The sequence below is a fragment of the Apis laboriosa genome, unplaced genomic scaffold (assembly GCF_014066325.1).
Source record: "Apis laboriosa isolate Shangri-la unplaced genomic scaffold, ASM1406632v1 scaffold9_cov152, whole genome shotgun sequence".
Taxonomy (NCBI): Eukaryota; Metazoa; Arthropoda; class Insecta; order Hymenoptera; family Apidae; genus Apis; species Apis laboriosa.
This window is the reverse complement of record NW_025224966.1, coordinates 5,809,721-5,827,094: the sequence shown is the minus strand read 5'-3', so window position 1 is coordinate 5,827,094 and position 17,374 is coordinate 5,809,721. Positions and strand designations below refer to the sequence as shown.

At 36.3% G+C, this 17,374-nt stretch overlaps 2 protein-coding genes and 1 non-coding gene across 8 annotated transcripts in view; 2 read left to right on the top strand and 1 right to left on the bottom strand.

The window, feature by feature from the left end:
• Window positions 1-12,882, top strand: part of LOC122719871 — a 96,942-nt gene extending 84,060 nt beyond the window's left edge. For 5 of the 6 annotated variants that reach the window (XM_043946097.1, XM_043946093.1, XM_043946098.1 and 2 more), the window contains 10 exons: window positions 4,614-4,712; window positions 5,639-5,859; window positions 6,141-6,279; window positions 7,515-8,320; window positions 8,639-8,730; window positions 8,838-9,445; window positions 9,582-9,828; window positions 9,994-10,477; window positions 11,077-11,354; window positions 12,751-12,882. In XM_043946097.1, the coding sequence (XP_043802032.1) occupies window positions 4,614-4,712; window positions 5,639-5,859; window positions 6,141-6,279; window positions 7,515-8,320; window positions 8,639-8,730; window positions 8,838-9,445; window positions 9,582-9,828; window positions 9,994-10,477; window positions 11,077-11,338 (2,958 nt within the window). In that variant the 3' untranslated portion in view covers window positions 11,339-11,354; window positions 12,751-12,882. The remainder of the gene's footprint in view (window positions 1-4,613; window positions 4,713-5,638; window positions 5,860-6,140; window positions 6,280-7,514; window positions 8,321-8,638; window positions 8,731-8,837; window positions 9,446-9,581; window positions 9,829-9,993; window positions 10,478-11,076; window positions 11,355-12,750) is intronic. The other variant, XM_043946096.1, reaches the window with a different exon arrangement.
• On the bottom strand, window positions 4,068-4,139 carry Trnae-uuc. The gene has a single exon. It is a non-coding gene; the product is annotated as a tRNA-Glu (tRNA).
• LOC122719870 overlaps window positions 12,702-17,374 on the top strand; it is a 176,542-nt gene continuing 171,869 nt past the window's right edge. The window contains exon 1 of the mRNA XM_043946088.1: window positions 12,702-17,018. Coding sequence (XP_043802023.1) covers window positions 12,717-17,018 — 4,302 coding nt within the window. The 5' untranslated portion in view covers window positions 12,702-12,716. The remainder of the gene's footprint in view (window positions 17,019-17,374) is intronic.

The following is a 17,374-nucleotide window of genomic DNA, read 5'->3' as shown; positions in this document are numbered from 1 at the left end:
TGTATTATTGATGTCCCATTATTATCGCTGTTTCTTTAATAAAATCCGCTTTGATAATAGAAATCATAAAATATATCTCCTCTGCAATTTTAATATTTAAAATTATAATAAAATATGTGATGCGATTTTTGCTTCATCATTGATGTCTCATTGTTATCGCTTTATTCTTTTTAATAAAATTCGCAATAATATTTTTTTATTATTTAATGCAATTCTTTTTTTATCTTCTATACACCATTTCGTAATTGTAACATAAGATTTTTTCGAGTGCACTATATTATTATATTATCAAGATTCAAATTTTTGAAAAATATTATTGTAATCAAATTCTTACAAATATAACTATCCAATGGTGCCATTTAAATTTTTTAGTAGCAAAATTTTGAATACTTTATTTCATTCTCAAAATTAATTCCAAATTAATAAATTTTAAAAATTTTATATGAAACTATGGAATCATATTGATGCTGCATTATTTTGTACTTGAGATTTTTATGCTTGATAATTTTTTCTTCATATTAAAATATTTAATCTTCTCCTTGATTTTATAATCCAATTTTAAAATCAAGGTTCATCATTTATTTATCTTGTAGCCGACAATTTTGAAATTTCAAAAAATTCAATGGATCGGATCAGGACATAATTGTGCTATGATATTTATTTAATCATTGATTTTTGAAAAACATAAGAGTTTTCAAATAACTTCACACTGAAAAATCCAATGGATCTAGATCAGGTTTTACGATCAATTTTTACGATCGATCTTCCGCGAAAGTTTACAAATAATTGAATTTTTGCATCGAAATCAATCTTGTTTTCAATAGATTTGCAATTTGCAATAAATTTTCCTTTAAGTCCGGCAATGACAATTTATGCTTGCAATTAACTCATTCTTATATTTCTTTTATTATTTTTATAACTTATCTTTCATTCCATGCTCCGTCATTTTATTTTATCATTTGATGAGATAATGATCTCTTAATGAGATAAAAATTATAAAAATTCATTCTATTTTTCTATTTAATTCTGCATATTTAGATCATGTCTACCAATTATAAATGACTAGTATTAATATTATTAATATTATAATTATAAAAGAAATATTCGAACTGCATGCTATTACACAAAAATAAACTTTTTTATAATGATTTCCATTAATTTTTGTGCATATTTAGTCCATATTTATTATATAAATTGCCAAGTAATTCAAAGTCACTTTAATAACTAATAATTATTTTCGATTCCTTGGAGTCCACTCATCAATATTTCAATTTTATTCAGATATTTAGGTATTCCATTTATATTTATTAATTTCCTGATGTATTTGAATCTATATTTATAGATAACTATACAAATACTTCAATATAATTATTTAATGATTAATAATTATTTTCGATTCCCTGGACTCCATTCATAGATATTTCAATTTTATCTTTTATAAATTTCTATTAACTTCCTGATTTTATCCCGAATGTATCCCAAGCATCTTACTAAAACTAAACCACAAATCAATTCAGTATTATTTATTTAATTATTTTCGATTTCCCATAGTCACAGGTACTTCAATTCTGTCTTTTACAAATTTGCATTACCTTCCCAATTAATTTGAACGTGCCTGTAATTAAACAAGTAAATCAATATAGTTATTGAATGATAAATAATTATTTCAGATTCCACATAATTCACTCAGATATTTCAATATCCTCTTTTATAAATTTTCATTACCTTCTTCCTAATTAATTTGAATTATGTCTGTAATTAGACAAGTAAATTAATATAATTATTCAATGACTAATGATTCCCTGTAGTCCACTCATAGATATTTCAATTCTGTTTTTTATAAATTTACATTACTTTCCCAAATATATAACTAAATATATATAATTAAATCAATATATTATTGAATAATCAATAATTATTTTAGATTCCCTTCATTGATTAATTTGATTAATACTTCATTGATTAAATATATAGATATTTCAATATCGTCTTTTATAAATTTCTATTAATTTGAACGTGTTTATAATTAAATAATTAATATAATTATTCAATAATTGATAATTATTTTTGATTTCCCATTGTTTACTTGGCTAATATAATTTATTCCAATTCCATTTTATAAATATACATTAACTTCTTGACGTATTTGGACCTATAACTTGATTAGATAAATAATTATTTAATTATTTATTAATAATTATTTTAGATTCCCTGTACTTCATTGATTAAATATATAGATATTTCAATATCGTCTTTTATAAATTTCTATTAATTTGAATGTGTTTATAATTAGATAATTAATATAATTATTCAATAATTGATAATTATTTTTGATTTCCCATTGTTTACTTGGCTAATATAATTTATTCCAATTCCATTTTATAAATATACATTAACTTCTTGACGTATTTGCCTATAACTTGACTAGGTAAGTAATTATTTAATTATTTATTAATAATTATTTTAGATTCCCTGTACATCATTGATTAAATATATAGATATTTCAATATCGTTTTTTATAAATTTCTATTGATTTGAATGTGTTTATTATAATTAGATAATTAATATAATTATTCAATAATTGATAATTATTTTTGATTTCCCATTGTTTACTTGGCTAATATAATTTATTCCAATTCCATTTTATAAATATGCATTAACTTCTTGACGTATTTGCACCTATAACTTGACTAGATAAGTAATTATTTAATTATTTATTAATAATTATTTTAGATTCTCTGATATTACATCATTGATTAAATATATAGATATTTCAATATCGTCTTTTATAAATTTCTATTAATTTGAATGTGTTTATAATTAGATAATTAATATAATTATTCAATAATTGATAATTATTTTTGATTTCCCATTGTTTACTTGGCTAATATAATTTATTCCAATTCCATTTTATAAATATACATTAACTTCTTGACGTATTTGCCTATAACTTGACTAGATAAGTAATTATTTAATTATTTATTAATAATTATTTTAGATTTCCTGTACATCATTGATTAAATATATAGATATTTCAATATCGTCTTTTATAAATTTTCATTCATTTCATTATTTATATATTTCAATTTCATCATTTATAAATATATATTAACTTCTCGGTGCATTTGGAAGTAGACATTACTTATTTAATTCGACATTACTTAGTACAAGTAATTCGACATTATTTATTTGTGGCTAATAAGTATTTTCGATATATTTAACTTCTATATTTTATACATTCTCGATGTATTAGGATCGTCTCTTTTATTTTTTGAATTTTCTCTATGCTGTGTCATAGAATCATTTATAAAATTTTTCGTGAGTTTGATCCAAATTCTTTCCTTTTCAAAAAAATTCAATTCAAGAAATTTGAAAAAATTGAATTTCAAAAAATTGAATTCAAGAAATTCATTTTATTATTGCTATCATTATTTGTCCATTTGATTTATAAAAAAAATTTTATAAAAATACAGATTTTCTAATAAATCTTAATCCATATCTGCCAATTCCGAATTCTAAAATTTCTGAAATTCTTGTTATGTAAATGTAAAAATTTAATTTATGAATTACATATTATTACAAAAAAAGAAACAATTATTCAAAATCACTAGTTTTGATTGAACATTTGTTTTACTATTGAATGTACTTTTTTTCTATTTTGTGAAATATGAATTTGTGAGATGTTTATTTTGCACAATGAGTTATTTATATATTTATTATATATATTTATATATTTATATTTATTACATATATTTTTTTTTAAATTTGTTATTATGTTTTAAAAAATAGATTTATACTCGACACAACATGATAACAAAGATTTTGTTTCAGACTTTTCTTCAATATTGACTGAAACGAAAATTTTTATGATATCTTTGAAAACATGGGAACGCTTCTTTCTTGTTCCCTAAAAAGTTTAAGTTTTTTAAATATTAATCATTCCGATATATAAAATTAAGATTTTTTTTTTAAATTTTTTTTAAAATTGTTCAATTAAATTTCTCAATGAATGTTAAAAGAATTAAAAATGTTTTATTAAAAACTAATATAGGAAAAGAAAAAAGATTTTCCGGTACCGGGAATCGAACCCGAGCCTCCTGGGTGAAAGCCAGGTATCCTAGCCACTAGACCATACCGGATTTCGATGAATTTCTTCACTAAGTTTCATCACGTGGTATTCAGGGTCAAAAAACGCCATATTAATATAAACATATGTAATTAATAATCTTTCAATTGACATAAATAATTATATAATTAATTACATTTATCTAATTTAACAAGGCGATTGATTATTCATCAACTTATCAACAATAAATAAAATATTATTTGATAATATAGATATAATATACGAAAGAAAATAATAAATCTAATTTAAATAGAATTTATAAAATATAAAAATAAGAAATTGTTTATTATTATTAATGTTAAAAAAATTTTATAAAAAATAATACTATAACATTAAATATCTATTATAGTTTTAAATAATAATAATATAATATTATATTATCAAAATATAGCTAATGTTTTTTTCCATGAATTTTTAAATTTATGTTTATATCTTATTAAAACATAGTATTAAAACATAGTATTTATTATATTTATTTTGTCTATAGACTGGTAATTCCGGACGTATTGTCGTCATAATGCTGACAGGTCAACGAGTGGAAGTTACTTGTGATCCTCAAAAAGTGACTGCTGGTGATTTGTTTCAGGTAATTTTTAAAAAAATTTTTTTAAAAAATCTCACCAAAAAAAAATTATATTTATTTAGTGAAATTGATTTTGAACTAGTCACGATTTTTATTTATAAAAAAATTTAATAAAATCCATAAATTGAATCATATCGTTGATCTGTATTTCGATGATGAAAAGTGATGGAAAGAGTTGAAGTTCAATGGAAAGTATGAACTGGCGAGAGTGTTCCTTGATGATAAGAGATTCAATTTGCTTCCTATTATTACTTCGAATCACATATACCGCGTCATTGTTATTTTTTACTAATTTTGATTGCAATGTATTTTTCGACTCCGGACCATTCTCCGTTAAAAATATACTTATAAATAGAATTTGAATCATCGTTTTGTGAATCGTCGAGTACATGTCGAATGTCACAGTACGAAGACCCAGGCGTGGGTGGTTATTCATGAGACCACAAATTCCGGCGTGAACTCATGAGAAACTCTGGCATTCTGCCAAGGTTAATCGTTATATATGACAAATCCACAAACCATGAGTTATGCAATACCGTGCCCATTAACGTGCCCATAAACTGAAACAAGCATCTTAATCGATACAAAAATCTGTACCCCCATAGAAAGAACAATCGATCCGTTCTCTCCAATATAATCTTGACAAATTTTTTTCTACAAAAATATACAGCAAATTTCTATTAAAGTTGAAATATAATCTTACACATTTCCAATCTAAATACAAATCTAATAAAATTTATCGTTTAATATTATTAAAATTTTAAATATATTCCATTTAGAAATAATAAACACGCATGATTCGTTTTAGAATATTTTTTACAAGAGACATGTACAATTAAATTATTCCGTATTCATTTAATGGATGTGATTTGCACGTTTAATCGTACATCTTTTATCTCGTGTATTATATCATAATGCATCGGTTCCAGGCTATCATGCAAGCTGAAAGCCTCGACGAAAACTTTACTCTTGGACTGGCGGTGTTATTGGCTGGTGATTTCGCGATTTTACCTCCCGATACTAAATTGAACAAAGTCGCTCCCCCAGGATGGTTGAGCAGTGGCAAGAGCAAAGGACTTCTGGGTCTTCCGACCAGTTTTATGCTATATCTGAGGCTTAGGTTCTTTTTACCTTCTCTACGTGGTGTAAGGTATATCTAACTTTATTTATAATTGAAACGTTATTTATTATAAGGGAACGTATCGTGGATTTTGATGAAATTTATAATGATACCTATACTAGTTAAAAATATTGTACGTATGAAATTAGACGAATCATTTTTATAATATATAAGAATAATGATAATATATTTATCATTATTTTCATTAATGGTGAATTATATACAAATAATAATCATACGTATAACTATTATTAATAAATTATTTTTATATATACAAAGATGGATGAATTGCAAATTATGAATCTGTTTAGGAGTTGGATATCGAAACATTTATTATATTTGCAAATACGACGGTGTATATTGGAGCAACAGCTGGTCTGCCCGTATTCCGAGTTAATTAATCTGACTGGACTCGCTCTTCAAGCTGAATTTGGAAATTACAACGTGAACGTGAGTAAATTCGAGATTTATTAATTTTAGAAGTATCGATCAAATTAAATGTCAAACCATCTGTTGATAAAAAATATATACATATGTACACAAAAAATAAAAAAATGAAATAGAAAGAAGCTTTATAGATCGTCGATTGTTTGATGCGACTTAATAATCGTTGATATTTTATATAAAATTAATATATTTTGATAAGAAATAATCAAAAAATCAAATTGTAATTTTTTCTATGATTTTTAAAGGAGATATCGCAAATTATATTTTTTTTAAATGAAATAATATATCTTTTTCTTACCTTCTAATAAAATGATGTATAATTACACATGATCAAATATCATTCAAGCACGTTAACAACTTATTATTTTTGTTCATAAATATTTACACATTACTAAAACAAGAATACATCATAAATATTAGATTGTTCAAATAAAAAGTTTTTATTATCTCCAATTCTTAAAACTTAAGTTTTTTTAAATTTTCGTTAAAAAAAATCTGAAAAATTGAAAAATATAAAAATACAATCGTTCTTGCAAAAACAACGTGAATTATGATTAACATTTAATTGCATCAAAAAATAATCATTTACCTGAAATCTCGCTTTAAAAACGTTATGAATAATATAATGTTCACTATAAATAAAACTTTCTTCATTTGTAACGCAAATTAAATACGAGTTAAATACCATCAAGCTACATATTGTTCACTAGCACACCGCGAACTAATTATAATATTTACAGATGGAAACATGTTTGAACACACTACAAAGTCGTTGAATGTTTGTTTTCGTTCTACACAGTAATTATATAGGATCATACCAATAATACGACACGAAAATATTCGATTTATTTTTAGAAATATTTTACCTTTTATGAATCATCATTATCCTTAGCTAATAAAACGTTTTAATATTTTCAATAATTGCAAAAATAACTCTGTTTACGACAAAAAAAATATACATACAGCCCTAATCTATAATATTTAAAGTTACCTAGTTAATTATATTCAAACAAACTTAATACGAATCTTACATACAGAACTCACTTTATAATTTTCACTTCTACAAATGTAGTAAAATCAAAAAAAAAAAAAAAAAGGGAAACAAAATAATTCCTCGGAAAAATCACAGCAAAGGGAAGAAATATAAAAATAACACGATCTTCGCGAAAAAAAAAATTCGAATCATTTATCATTTTCGATACATAACGAGATCTGATATTCTCTTGTCCCCGTTTCAGGAACACGGTTGCGGCGATTATTTCCTCCTAGAGCACTACATCCCGGAATCGTTGATCCTGAATATAGATCAGCATCAATCTCAGATAAACAACGAAGGGCCGGAAGCGCTTCGTGCCCGCCTCCATCAAGCCCATCGCGACAGGCGCGGCCTGGATTCGAACAAGGCCGAGGAGATGTTCATAACTCACGCTCAAACGCTTCCGGATTACGGGTCGCATTATTACATAGCGACAGTGGACTCGAAGGAGTTGGAGAAGGTGATGGCCCAACAGAAGAGGAGAAAAGCGGCGGATAATCGCGACAATTGCGAGAGATTGATCGATTCCAGCGAGAATATCTACGGCCAAGATATGGCCAGGTCTCAAGAGTATCAGATTCGCGGTCGAGTCGAGTTATCCCGATTCGGGTCCTGCGAGAATATTCCCAAATTGTCGTACGACGAGAGGAAACCGACCGGGTTGACCAAGAGTGCAACAGCGAACGACATCTATGGGGCTCACAAGTCCAAGTATCGCGTCGATTCTTGCAATAACATGAATAATAACGTGAACAATAACAACAGTAATCACGGAGGGAAGAGCGGGAAAGGTGGGAAGAAGAAGAGCGAGAGCAATGTTTGGTTGGCCATCCATGCTCAGGGTTTGAAACTGTTCGAGAGAGGCGGCGAGCCTAGGGAGAGGGTCGAGTTGGCGCAGTTTCAATGGAAAGACATTCAGACGTTGAGTTACAGTAAAAGCTGCCTGGTCGTTTACAGCAAGGTGAATGGGAAACGGTGCAAGTTCAAGCTCAGAATGGATCATAGAAAGTAAGGGTTTTAATTAATCGTTGGGGGCTTTGAATGGGGAATGTTGAATGGGGATGTACGAGTATCGTAGCGTTGAAATATTTTTGTCACGTGTAGTTTGAATTATTTATTTGAGATTATTTAAGATTGCGAGTAAATTGGATTGAAAGAGTGGTATTAAAACGGAAACGGAATAAGATGGAATCTACGGTTGAAAAGTTAAGCACGAACGGAAGAAAGTTGCGATTCAAGTTTGCGCATTCGAATGGAATTTAAAAGTGGATTCAATCCAGGTATATAGAAATAAGCATCGAGTTTCAAAGTATTTTTGTTTTGCAGAAGTTACTTCGCTTTCAAGCTCACTTCTCTGCACCATCAGTTCTTCTTAAGGCTGCGCTCCGAGCTCACGTCGTTACAGGGACTCGCGAAAGGTACGTCTTAATTTTCATACGCGATACTTGTTTCTCCGTTAAATTATAGATATCAAATGTTAACACCGATACTCTAAATAAAAATATAAAATAATAAAATTTTCCAGAATTCGGTGTCCCTATGACGGTGGAAGCAAAGTCCTCGCCATCGAAATCGAAGTCTTACGACAGTAAGACGAAGATAGCTATAGCGAACACGGTGAAGAACACGCAATCGAGGCCTAATTATTCGACGCAGCTGGAAGAATATCAGAACAAAGAGAACGAGAATCCCCAAAAGGACGCGGGGATAATCTCAGTTCCAAAGGCGAAGGATGTTATCCGCGAGCCAGGCTTCTACTCCTCGGAGGAGGACGCGCTTTACGCCCAAGTGAACGTTCGATTGGAGCCGGAAGGGGAGTCTCGCGACACGGAAGACGAATCGGAGAGAAGTTTAACGAGTCCCAACGAACCCCTGTCCATCGACGGGAAGGGATTGAAAAACGAGGGGAAGATCTACAATCGTCCCAGGATGGAATTGGAGACCGAGACCGAGTGCGGTTACTCGCTTCCTAAGATCGTCTCGTCGGACGACGTGGATCAGTTGGAGAAGCCGGACAACAATCCCGAGGAGTTGTATGCGGCGATCAACAAAGTTGGAATCTCGAGGAAAAATGAATTTCCTGTCCCGGACGAGGTGTGGGACGTGTCCGATGTGAAGAAGTCGTTGCACAAGGTGTGGAGAAACTTTTTTATATTCACTCGATTTTTTTTCTGAAAACTCTCTCTATATCATTTTTTCTATCACAAAGATGCAAAAGAAAGAATGTCGAAAGAAAGATGTTTGAGAAATTTTCTCTTTCTCGTCGTAGATGAAGACCTCGAGTTTACCGAATTACGGAACATCCAGGCAATCGGGTGGTTACCGAACACCGAGTCTGCCACGTCGTCTAGGGGTAAAAATGGGAACGCGGGCTATCTACAGCAGCCTCGTGCAGAAGGACACCGCTCTTACCGACGACATCGAGTCGCTATCGTTAAAATCAGACACCGAATCCTCGATTCAATCGTTATCGGCGCGATCCGCGGAATCTCCCCTACCGGAAGCATACGTGCTCAGTTAGTAACACTTTTCCTTATTCAAAATTTTCGATCGTTGGTATGTAATTCTACTGCATCGTTTCGTTCGATAATTGGATTGGATATTGGATTTATGTAATTTTAAAATTAGAAACTACGTAACTACGTTAACTTCATCGAAAATTTAATCGTATTATCCAACAGACGCCGATATCCGCACGGACGACGAGACATTCCGCGTTCCGGAGGACGAGTCGATGTCCGCATCCTTGGCGGCTCGCCTCGAGGAATTGTCGTTCGCCGAAGAGCGAATCCTGCAGACGATCAAGCTGGAGAGAGGCCACGGTGGCAGCATAGGGTTGCAAGTGACGGAGGGTAACGACGGTGGCGTGTACGTGCAAGCGGTCTCCGTTGGAGGATCGGCCGATATGGCCGGAAACGTGAACAAAGGTAGGTCCCGTTTTTCATCACGATTCGTTGCATTAATTCGACGAAATTTATTGGCCGCAGGCGATCGTATCGTGGCGATAAATGGACAGAATTTATTACATTTGCGGTACGAGGACGCTCTGAAGATGCTGCAGAGCTCGTCCGATACGATCGAGCTGGTCCTCTCCCAGCCAACTTCCCGGAAAAACGCGACCTCCAGGCAGAATCACGAGCAACCCGCGGAAAATAATTATTTGAAGTGAGTGTCGAAAGAAAATTTCTCTTTCTTTTTTTTCTTTATTTATTACTTTTTTAATTCTTTGTTATTTTTTTTTTTATGCATTGCAATATTAAGCTAATTATTTTTGGAACAGAAATGAATTTATTTATTTATACCAATAAACACTTTATACAACGATTCTATAATTTATCTTGTGAAATTTTATATAGTGAATTTTTGTTTATGCTTCACTTTAATTATTAAATTCACTTTAATTATTAAATTTCAACGAAAATTAGACACGTCGATATTCCATTTCCATCCCTATGTATGATGATTTTAACAAAGATTAGAGGAAAATTCTAATAGTAATGCAATAGTTTTAGAACTATTATTACGAAAGGAATACACTCTGTGCGATAGAGAAATTTGAAATTTTCTAAATATTCTGAAATTTTATGAGAACATCACACGATAAAGAATAAATATACTATTATTTAAAATAGAATACAAGATCGAAAACGAATATGAAACGATAATTAAATGTACAAACATGGAGAAAAAGAGAATAACGAGTTTAACAGGATGCTCATTGATTTTCTCTGCAAACTTTAAAAGTGCGCTTTCATTGGTCTCAGTGACATCAGATTCGACGTGTCCTCGGAAGCGGATACATCGAGCATGACAAACAAATGGCTCGTTCAAAGGACCACCGACGTCGCATCGGTGCAAAACACCTCGAGCGCGTATAGCAGTGCCGCATCGAGTGCAATGGGTAATCACAATGCAAACAGCCTATACATGGCCGATCTCGATAATGGTGCGCTTAAGTCTGCCAGTATGCTGCTCAGTATAGAGGACTTTGACGTCAGCAGGACAAGTCGTCAAGTTTTTATTTAATCAAGTTGATAATCAAGTTAGTACCCATTTCCATCATATTTTTCATCATTGAAATTCTAATTTTTTATCGTTATATCTTAAATTCTTATTTCTCGTTGTCGTAATTTTCAAGTCAATGATACTTGTCGAAGATTAAAATATTTTATTAATGAATTATATCTGTAATTTATTTTTTTCTTTTTACGTAAGTTTGTTTACAAATAATAATTTAGATTCGAACATACTTCGATGATACTTTTTTTTTTCGTGTAAAATAATATACTTGTTTTTTAAATATTTAAAAGAAATTGGTAATTTTCTCGAGCGACCTTTTGCCTTTAAATTTTGTTCCCTCGATCAAGTGTTGCTTGAACGCGCAAAATCTTACAGAAAATACCATTAAGGCCATTATGTCCATTACGTCGAACGTGGCTGCATCGAGTACGTAACCTAATCGAATTGTTTTTATCCGTTTAACGGACGAAGCCTTGCTCAGAGTTCGAACCGGCACCATTTCCTGCCCTTCCTATTTGCGCGTTTAATACAAATTATCACGTAAATCTCTTGTCCCTTGGTCATCGAGAGAAGATTAAACTCTGGTCTTGGAACGACCGAAGTATCCATAAATTTCAATTTTTCCTTTCTTATTTCGTTTAACACGGTCAATCGAATTAATATCAAAAGACTGATACATAAAAAAAAAAAAAATATCGATTAAAATTTTATTTTCGCGTTTCTCAATGAACATTTTTACAATAACAAAATAAGAATAAAAATTCAAAATATAATTACTATTAGAATCTTTCACTGGACGTTTTTTTTCGTATAAAAAAACTAAAATATCTAAAGTTTAAATTTAAATTTCTATCGAGACGATATAAAAATCTCAAAAGGTTAAAAATATAAAAATGTAATATCGCGACAAAATGCGTTGCGACGAGTCATTCCGTCGCGTCACATCTGGAAGGGAGATCGATTTTAGAATTTCGCCCCGTGTCGTCTCATCAGGGTCTTCTTTCATTCAATGCGAAACTTAAACTTGGCGGCATCAGTGAATCACTGTTATTGACTTGGCGGAGGGGGGAGAGGGGCAGAGGATCTGTCTGTCATTTGTACGGAATCGCCCTTAGTATCCCTCGGGCGGTCTTACCTCACGCTACCCGCGAGTGTTCCAAATTTTCTCCCTCAAACATCCTCCGAGAAACAAACAATGCTCGATCCGTTGATTCCACGCGACGCGTGGAAATCGTCCCCATAGATTCGCGTTTTCAAACGCGAGAACGTATACGTGCACCTAGTGAACGACACCAAGTGAACGATCAACGCAGGGCGGTGCGCGACATTGAGTGGACAGTTTTTTCTCGCGGAGGCGAGGAGAGTCGATCGACATTTGAACACCATGCACACCAACGTTCGATCAATGGTTGTTTCAGGCGCGGAGTCTGGCAACGGGGCGCCGCCGATCCCACCTAGGCGGAAGAAGCGGAAAGCGAGGCCCCCGGCAACGATCGGCAAATCGTTGGAGAGGGCGTCACCGTCGTCGAGCGTTAGGAAGAAGGCGGAGAGGAAACGGTTGGCGCCTCCGCCGCCGCCCCCACGAAGGATCGAATCTCCGAAATCGAAGGATCGAGGAGGGGAAGGGAGGAAGAGGGGGGCGAGGGAGAGAGAGGCGGAAGGAACGTTAAGTAGCCTGAGCTCCGTCGAGACCTGTGAAACTTCCCAACCGTCGTCCATACAGTTCGAGGAAGCCGATTCCTCGAGGATATCCAACCATGTCCTCCTCGAGGGGGCGGCGAGGCAAGGACGAGGCGACGAAGAGGAGGGGAGAGACGAGGGGAGGCCTGGTCCAGGCTGTGCCACGAGTTTGCCGCGACAACAACAACAAGCACCGTTCGCGTTCTCGAGGAAAGAGACCAACAAGTATCCTCCGTTGCTCTTCACTTTGCACGACTTTCAGAACGTGATGGCCGACACGTTGCGGCAAGACACGGAGGCAGAGCTCGACGGGAAAGATTCGCTCGAGTTTTCCACGTCCATCCTGGACGATCCTCGTCGCGACGCTTTCCCTCGCCGCGATTCCTTCCACGAATTCTTCGAGAAATCGTTGGACGACGAGGGAAGCGAGCTCTCGTTCCGCGTCACCACCACCAATCTTCCGTTCGAGAAATGTTTGGACAGGTGGGCGGCCACCCTCGAGGATCGGATAATGGAAAATATGGACGAGCCGAGCGGCTTCATCTTCGAGGATTACATGGACAGAAGCAACAGGGTGAACATCCGCCGATCGTCCGCCCCGATGTGCTACGACGCGAAGGACGACGAGAAGGAGGGGGATGGTTCGAAGGTGGTGGCGAAGTTGACCAAGGTGAGATTCGTGATCGAGTCGTCTAACTCCTCGACCCCAAAACGGGGGTTGGACGAACGCGATGACACCGAGTTGCCGAGTATCGATGATTCCTTGGCGAGCGAGGGGGCGGACGATTGGAATCGCGCCTCTTCCGTCCGATTCACCGAGATCACGAACAAAGATGCGAATTGGACGGAGGTTTTCGAGCGAGGCCTCCAGGAGGACGAGTTCGGTGACGTGCCGTTTAGCTCCGTTCTGAGGAACAGTTCGGGGGAATGGTCCCTCGAGGACGCGAATAAGATCCTCGACGAGGCGGTTGGATCACCATTGGGGGACGAGAAGGATTCCAGTTCTAATTCGGCGGGACTCGACTCGAGGAGTCAGGTTTCCTCGTGGGCCGAGGAAAAGTTGAAGATCACGGAGGTTGACGAGGGAGGGGAGTTTGGGGACGGATTTTTCGAGGGGAGGGATAGTTTTGACGCGGCAAAATTCGACTCGAGGAATCAGGTTTGCTCGTGGCCTAAGGAAAAGTTGAAAATCACGGAGGTTGACGAGGGAGGGGAGTTTGGGGACGGATTTTTCGAGGGGAGGGATAGTTTTGACGCGGCAAAATTCGACTCGAGGAGTCAGGTTTGCTCGTGGCCTAAGGAAAAGTTGAAAATCACGGAGGTTGACGAGGGAGGGGAGTTTGGGAACGGATTTTTCGAGGGGAGGGATAGTTTTAACGCGACAAAATTCGACTCGAGGAGTCAGGTTTGCTCGTGGCCCGAGGAAAAGTTGAAAATCACGAAGATTGGAGAAGAGGAGGGGTTGAAAACGGAGCGCTCGTCCGAGGAGCCGGCTGAGAAGGGTGGTTTTGCTTCGAACAACAATGTGGAAGACAATAAAGAATATTTAATAAATGAGCATAATTTGACGAATATTACGAGGACGGATATTATTTTGAAAACTGCCGCTACTGGAACGGAAGATAATACCGATTCGAAAAGCGAATTGATCAGAAACGAAATAAATTTTGTCGGAAAGGGATCGGCGGTTGAGAAAGAGGATTCGTTTGCTGCTGCTATTGAAGATAAATCATTGACAATAAATAAGACGAAAGTCTTGGATCGAGCGACGAACGAGGCAGGGAATAACGTTTCAAAAAATAATTTATTATCGAATGTAAGGGAGAGCGAGATCAGCGAAGAGGCGTCGTCGTCGATCGAGGAAGATACGAATGTTGACGGGTGCGTAAAAATTATCGACCCGCCCGATCGATCAACGCTGGAATACAAGAGAAAGATTTTCGTGAACGAGTCTCTTCGAAGCATGATGAATCATTACTATTTCACGTCGAACGACTTGCAGGAAGAAAGTGAGGATTCCGACTCCGAGTCGAACGATATCCCTTCGAACGTGGGAAATCCTCAGAAAGAGAGGAGAGAGGCGATCATAGACAAGGCAACGGATAACCCAATTACACGAAACGATGGAAAATCGCAGGATTATCGTAACGAATTGTCTTTGGATAAAAAGAAAAGTGTTCCGGTCGATATCAGACGAAACTTCTTCCTGGAGAATATGTTATCCGAGGACGCGGACGAGTCGTGGACGAGTTGCAGGGTCATCGCCGCGCAGCCAAAATCACCCGCGAAGGAAAAGGGGGGGAGGAAGGTGGCGGATCGGTTGAACGAGTCGATAAAAATGGATTTGGAGATCCAGAAAATTTTGCAAGAATCGAAAGAGGTGGGCGAAACAGATTTATCGACGAGGGCACGGTCGAGCAGGAAGGTCGTCGAAACGGGGAAGAAAAACGCCAGCGACGTCAAGTGCGACGTATTGAACGAGTTGCTCTCCAATTTTAACAGCATAAAATTGAAACCGGTGAGTCGCGTCGAGAAGAAGGGAAGCGCGGATGAAAGTGGATCGCGGGTGGACGAACGTCGACGAACGAACGGCGAGGAGAGAGAATCTAGGAACGATTGTAATTCGCCCGTAGTTCGGAGAACGAGCGACGAGGATATAGATTCGGAATCGACGAGGAAAATTCCGAACAATCGGAAGCGTGACGACGAACTAGAGAAGAAACAATCTCAAGATGACGTCAACTTTCTCGAATCATCCGTTGAACCGGATAGGATGGATTCTCGTTGTCTCTCGACGAAGCAGGAACGATATCGAGCCTGCCCTGCCAGAGGAACGATTCCAAAGAACCAAGTGTCCCGAAACGACGCGAGCTCGTCCGTGGAAACTGGCGTGGAACCGATCGAAGCTGGAGAAATTAGCAAAGATCTTGGCGGCGAAGGAACGTGGGACGAAGAAAGGATCGAGAGGTACAAGTCGGAATTGAATAGGAGGACGAGGGAAGAAGAATGGACGGGAAGGAAAAGCGACGGCGATGTTGAAGGGAGGACGCGTGAGGAAAACGGAGGAGGAGGAGGAGGAGGAGGGTTGGAGGAGGAAGCGCAGACGGGTGGCTGCAGTGAAAAGACTGACGCGAGGGACGAGTCTTATTATAATCGTGGCGCGATCGCGCGACAGTTAAACGCGATCAGCGGCGAGAAGAAGAGTGCCATAGCTAGAAGGAATTCTCGACCCCATTGTAATAATAATGACAATAACAGGGCCGTAATAACGACACCCGTAGTTCTAAGCGACGACCAATCCCGTGACGTTGTAACGATAACCCCGGGTAGAGTTAGGAAATTCGTCAAGTACTACGAGATTCGACACGAGGTGACCACGACCGACAAAGATTCTAAAGCTAACGATAGATTAGATAGGGAGGGGATGTTGGGCCATCGGTCCGTATACAGCATCCGTAGGGGTTTGGAGGCGAGGGCAGACACGTTGAACAAGAAGAAGAAGAGGAGGAACGATTCACCGACGGGCAACCAGAGGTGCGAGAGATCGTCGTCGGCCAATTCGACGAGAAAGGAAAGCGGGATGGACGAAAATACTGGGGGGATAACTGAGAAGGTCGGAAAGCGCGGGGAGTCGAGTCGGGCGACGGGCGAAGGCCGTGTTGTCGGAGGGGATGACCTCCTCATCGAGGATGATCACGCGGAGGCGAAGAGGGAAGAGATGGTACGCGTGTCGTCGTGTACGCGTGCCGGTAAAACGAAACGGAAGAAATCGGTGAAATTTCAAGGTGGTTTCACTGTGATCGGTGCCAAGAGTCTGGAAGATAATGGCCCCGGGGGGAGCCCCGATGGCAAGAAGCCGGTGGAAAGGAGGAAGATTCCCGACAGACCGAGGCAGAGAGGAGCTGCTCTCGTCGACAAAGTGGATTTCCAAGATGGACAGTCGGAAGAGGAATTGGCCGACGCTGACTCGCGCTCTTTCGAGGACAGAGATATTGCCGCTGCTCAGGTTAGTGAACAATTGGAAATAAAAGATTCGTTAAAGGGATGTAGAAAGGTTCTTTCATCTTTATATATTCTCGTAACGGTAAATTTTTTTTACTTTTTTCTTCACTTTTTTAAATTCAACTCGATCGTTTTGAGTAGAAGGTACTTTGGATTCTTTTTTTTTTTTTTTTAATGACTTTGAATAACGTTTCAACTTTGGAAATATTTACATCTATGAATAGTTTAACGAATAAGAAAGCAAGAAGTAATTTATTTTTAATCGTAGTTGTTGTTGGTTACTTCGAGTACGCGGATTAAATTCGTCGCAAAATATTACATCTCCTTTCGACGAGATATTATGAAATAACGATTTGCTTA